General features: G+C 66.8%; 1 protein-coding gene across 1 annotated transcript; it reads right to left on the reverse strand.

The window, feature by feature from the left end:
- Nucleotides 1-209: 209 nt before the first annotated feature.
- Nucleotides 210-4,141, reverse strand: UNCX (UNC homeobox). The gene is made up of 3 exons (XM_068524887.1): nucleotides 3,853-4,141; nucleotides 3,431-3,606; nucleotides 210-1,355 (listed from the first exon to the last, which is right to left on the reverse strand). Exons 1-3 carry the CDS (start codon nucleotides 4,139-4,141, stop codon nucleotides 210-212), a joined length of 1,611 nt encoding a protein of 536 aa, XP_068380988.1.
- Nucleotides 4,142-5,000: the final 859 nt, after the last annotated feature.

The raw sequence follows: 5,000 nt of genomic DNA on the forward strand, positions 1-5,000 counted from the left end.
GGTCTCACCCCCAGTCCTGGGTTGCTGCCTAAGTCCGAATTGATACAGCGTGTTTTTTAAAAAAATAAAATAAAAATAAAAGGAAGGAAACAGAAAAAAGAGGAAGAAGCAGTGTTTCGAAGCCGATCACCTGATTTCGCTGTGTGAGTCGGAGCCTGAGCGAGCGGCCGGGGGCCGGCTGAGCGCCTCCCTCGGCCCCGCCGCCGCCCTCAGTCCATGTCCACCTCCTCGCCATCCGGCGCGCTGGGTCCGGCCGCGGCGCCCGATTCGGGGGTCCCGCCAACGGCCGGCTCCGCAGCGGGGCTGGGAGCCCGCGGACCGGGCCCGGGCGACAGCGCGAGCGGTGGCGGCGGCGGGGCCGCTGGGCAGGCGGCCCCCGCGTCTGCGCAGTCCCTGCCGCCGCCCTCGGCCGCGGCCACCGCCGCGTCCCGGAAAGGCGCTGGGGTCGGGGCCCCCGAGGAGGCGACGGCGTCAGGGCTGCGGCGCGCGAAGGCCGAGTCCGGAGCGCCGCCGGGCCCCGGGAAGGCCCCGAAGCTGGCCTGGGCGGGCGGCGCGGGCGGAGCGGCGGGCGCTGGCGGCGCGTCCTTGGGCGCGGGCTCGGGACCCGCGCCGCCCTTGAGCGCGGCCTGCGGCACCAAGAAGCCGAGCGGCTGCGTGATGGGGTAGAGCAGGAAGTGGCCCTTGCCGATGAGGGTCCGCGGCGCGCACGGCAGCCCGGGCGCGAAGTCCAGCCCCGCAGCGGCGGCGGCGTTGGCTGGGGGCGCTTTCCGGCGCGGCGGCGAGTCGGACAGCAGGCTCTCCACGCTGAACGGGCTGGCCTTGGGCGGGCCCGCGGCGCCGCGCTCGGCCGCCGCCGCCGCCCCGGGCGCACACGGGGCCGCGTCCTTGTCCGCGGGGCGGCCTAGCCGCGGCTGCGGGCCGGCGCCGCTTCTTTGGCTCGGGTAAAAGGCGGGATCGCAGGTGCCGGGAGCGGGCGGCTCGCCGGGCGGTGCGGGCGCAGCACCGGCGGCGCCGGCGGCGTGCGCGCCGGGGCCCTTGGCCGCGGCGGCGGGCGGCGGCGGCTCGGGCGGCTCCGGGGACAGGCCGCCGCCGCCGCTGTCGCTGTCGGAGCTGGGCGCGCTGTGCAGGGACAGGCCGCCGGGCGAGTGCAAGTGGCGGCTCTGGCTCTTGAGCAGCTTCTTCTCGTGCTTGCGCTTCTTCTTCTCCATCTTCTCCAGTTCCTTGCGCGCGATCTCCTCCGGGTCCATCGGCTCGCCACTGCACGTGGTAGGGTGGGAGTTGTGCGCCGGCCGCCCAGGGCCCTTCTTCGTGTTCTCCTTCTTCCTCCACTTGGCCCGGCGGTTTTGGAACCAGACCTAGAGCAGCCGGATAGGGGAAAGGAAGGCACGGTCAGGCAGCGGGCTTGCCGCGGGGGGGGGCTTTGGGCCTCCCCACTCCCCCTAGAGAGGCCTGCACAACCTCGGCTCCGGCCAGGGGGCGGGAGCCGAGCCACGCGGCCCAGCCGACCCTGAACTGGATTTCGGCACTCAAGCTGCAGGTTCCAAAGTGTTATCTTTTCCACCCAGAAGGAGGTAGATGGGGCCTCTCGGCCGGCTTCCCGCTCCAGCTTCTCACCTCGGGGAACTGGGAGCTGCCCCTTCGTTGGGCAGGGCCGGTCTGGCCCCAGACCGAGGGCGTCGGGTTCCTGGTCGGGAGGCAGAGGGCAGGGCCCCTCTTCACCCCTCCTGGCTTCTCACAGCTTGTGTTCTAAGCAGCCCGCCTGGCCCGGCGCTGAACGTCTGGCCTGAGGACCAGGAGCGGCTGGGCTCAGCTGCCCTCCACACACCTGTCTTCGGCTCCCTGGAGACTAAGTCAAAGCCCAGATTTTGGGGGTTCCCGTGAAGGGAAATCTGGGTGCTTTTTCCTCCAGAAGGGCCTGGGAAGCCGAACTGGGGGGGGGGGGAGAGCTTCAGCAGCCCCTCCCTCCCCCCCACCCCCATTCACACAGCCTGCTTTCTGAAGGAAGGTTCCATGCCAGGGCACCAACACAGCTTTCTCAAACCAGTTGTGCTTGGCCTGGACCAGGGAGGGGTCCGGCAGTCAGGGAAGCAAGAGGCCAGCTTCCAGGCCGTGCAGAGAAGAGGCCAGGGCCCGTCCTGCATCCTGCCGCCTCTCTGCAGGCCTCCTCCTGGGAGCCCCGCGGTTCTCCAGGGTGGCAGCAGCCCTAGACCCTGGCTCCAGCACCACACACAGAGTCAAATCCCGCTGAGCCCCAGGCACACGACCCTTCTCAAAAGATCGCGGTAATTCGAATTCTTTGTTCCGGCTGTGTAGAGACCGGCACAATGGCAGGCCCGCCTGGTCACCGGCACCCTTTTTTGGTGCCAAGGTGCGTGAGTTAAGTGGTAACCTCCCCAAGACTGTCTCTGCCCTTTCATTCTTTTTTTCTTTTTAAATACTTCTTTTTTGGTGTAAATTCCAGGCTGCCTTGTCACCCAGAATTTCTCATTATCATATTAGAGGAGAAATGAAGAGGTCTTGACTTCACTTAAGACACTTAGAACAAATTGGATAAGAGGATTCACAAACAGAAGAGGTCATGCGGGGAGGCCCAAACACAGGAGAGAGCACCTTTTAGACAAAGCTACTGGCGCTAAGCAGGTGCCTTCCCAGCCTTGGCCTCCAAGCCCAGCGCCCACAGCTGTGACCCACACCCCGCTGACCACCACACCGACCCGGAAAAAGATGTCTGTACTTTAGGGAAACATCCAATTATGCACGATTCATCTTTAATTTTCAATCCACCAAATTGACACTGTATTTTAAAAAAGAATACCGCCGGCAGTCTCGGAATAAAATCAAATTACGAGAGAAAAAAAAAAAAAGATATAACCGATGGTGTTAAAGATTCAGACACCCTTTCCCCCCACAATGTGTTAATTGTTCGTGTCCGCCTCCCCTTCCTCAGCTGCCCCCTTCTGCGAAGCTCTGAATAAATACATGTTTTCATGTGAATATTTTAGAGACGAAAATAAACAAACGCGCTAGCTGCAGGCTGGTGTGCGGAGCCCCCAGCCGGGGCCCGGAGTCGCGGGGTCTGCCTTCTCCCGGTCTCCTCCAACTCCCAGCCGGGCCGGTTCCTTCTGGCCGCCTAGCCCGCCCCAGCGCCTCGTTTCTCGCCGTCGCCCCGACCCACCACACAGCTCCCCGGTTCGGACGCAGCAGCCGTGCTCCGGCCCCTCCCGAGCCGCCTCGGCTCCCTCCGGGATGCCCGCCTCCCTCTCCGCGGGGCGCCGAGCCCCGGACCCCCCCACCTTCCGGCGGGCGTGCGCGCGGCGGGCTCTGACGGAGGCTGTGGTCTCCCACCTGGAAGCCGAGAACAAAGGCGGGCCGGGCCGCGCAGGCCGCCAGGCGGGATGCTGGCTCCCGGGACGCACAGGCGGGTCTTTACCTGAACTCGGGACTCAACCAGATCCAGGCGCAGCGCCAGCGCCTCGCGCATGAACACGTCGGGATAGTGGCTCTCGTTGAACGCCTTCTCCAGCTCCTCCAGCTGCCAGCCCGTGAAGTTGGTGCGGGTGCGCCGCCGCTTGCAGCCCGGGCTCTCCTTGTCCGGGTCCCCCGAGTCTGCGGGCACGCACAGGACGCCGCGCGGCTCAGCCCCGGGCCCGGCTGGAACGCGGCCACCCGCTTCTGTCCAGGGGCCACCGAGAGGAGAGGGCGGCGCGCGCCCTGAGCCGGGCGGAGGGCGGCGACCGAGGAGCCGTGGAGCCGCGGAGCCGCGGCCGCCGCGCCGCAGCCGCCCGCGACCCACTCCTCCGCCCGACGGGGTCCCCTGCCTCCCGCCGCCCTCTCCCCGCCCGCCGCGCCTACCTGACAGCTTGAAGGGCTGGCTATCGCCGCCGACCCCGCAGGCGGCCGGCAGCAGCGGCGTGGGGTTGACCACCGAGGCGGCGGCGGCGGCGGCGCACGAGCCGCTGAGCAGACCGTCGATGGAGAAGGGTACCGAGGCGGCCGCGGCGGCGGCGGCGGCCGACTGCAGCTGGTGGCCGGCCAGCTCGTACACGTGGTGGTGGCCCAGCGGGTAGGGGAAGCCCACCACGCCGCCCAGTGAGCCCCCGAACTGGGCATGCGGGTGCTCCAGGAGGCGGCCGTCCATCATCTCGCGCGGGGGGCCGGCGGGGCCGGCGGCGGGGCGCGGGGGCGCAGGCCGGGGCCGGGGCGGGCCAGCGGCGGGAGGCGCGGACGGCGGCGGCGGAGACAGGGACCCGGAGCCCTACACATGCTTCGCCCGCGCTCCGGCGCTTTACTTTATCAACATCAAGCTCCCGATAATTAGCCGCGGCCCGGGGAATTTGGGACCAATAAGAAGCGCTAATCGGCTCTGACGTCAGAGGCGTGCTGGGTGCAAGGAAACGTTTTCCATATCGATTGCTAATTATACCTGACATGCACCTCAATAAACAGTATCAGGAACTGTCACAACAAGACGGGGGGAGGGGCGCGGGGAGCGGCCCGGGCGGGGGCCCCCGGCGAGCCCCCACCCCCATCCCCGCCGGACCCAGCCCGCGCCTCCCCCTGCCGCCGGCTCCCGCCCCTCGGCAAATCACTAATAGATTTCCCTTTAAAACATTCGCCGGCGTGTTGTGGGGGTTTTTCACCAGAAATGCTGTACTCTCTGAACCTTTAAAGCGATGTTGCTCTGATTACGGAGAGACACTGAGCGGCAAATAGACTGATCCAATAATAGGAGATCCATCATCCGCTCTTTCCGAAACTGTCACATTGAATTTAAAACTACAAGGGCTTCTCATCTCCTCTCCGGCTCCAGGCGGCGGGGGAGAGGAGCCCGGCGAGGGAGGGGCAGGCGGAGCGGAGGGAGGAGGCGACTCCGAAACAGATGACCAGTGCCCTCTCTGACTGATTGGCAGCAGCCCATTCTATAGACACAGAGGTGGGGGGTGGCTGGGGTGGCGCCCTGACCCCGCACCCTACCCCCTACCCCCCGCCCCCTACCCCGG

This window comes from Eschrichtius robustus, chromosome 16 (genome assembly GCF_028021215.1).
Source record: "Eschrichtius robustus isolate mEscRob2 chromosome 16, mEscRob2.pri, whole genome shotgun sequence".
Taxonomy (NCBI): Eukaryota; Metazoa; Chordata; class Mammalia; order Artiodactyla; family Eschrichtiidae; genus Eschrichtius; species Eschrichtius robustus.

What these genes read in the sequence shown, in the direction of transcription:
- UNCX (XM_068524887.1), bottom strand. Translation starts at nt 4,141, where the DNA reads ATGATGGACGGCCGCCTCCTGGAGCACCCGCATGCCCAGTTCGGGGGC. An exon ending in CCAGCCCTTCAAGCTGTCAG is followed by an intron (nt 3,607 to 3,852) that starts GTAGGCGCGGCG and finishes GCGTGCCCGCAG; the next exon opens with ACTCGGGGGACCCGGACAAG. An exon ending in TGGTTGAGTCCCGAGTTCAG is followed by an intron (nt 1,356 to 3,430) that starts GTAAAGACCCGC and finishes CGGCTGCTCTAG; the next exon opens with GTCTGGTTCCAAAACCGCCG.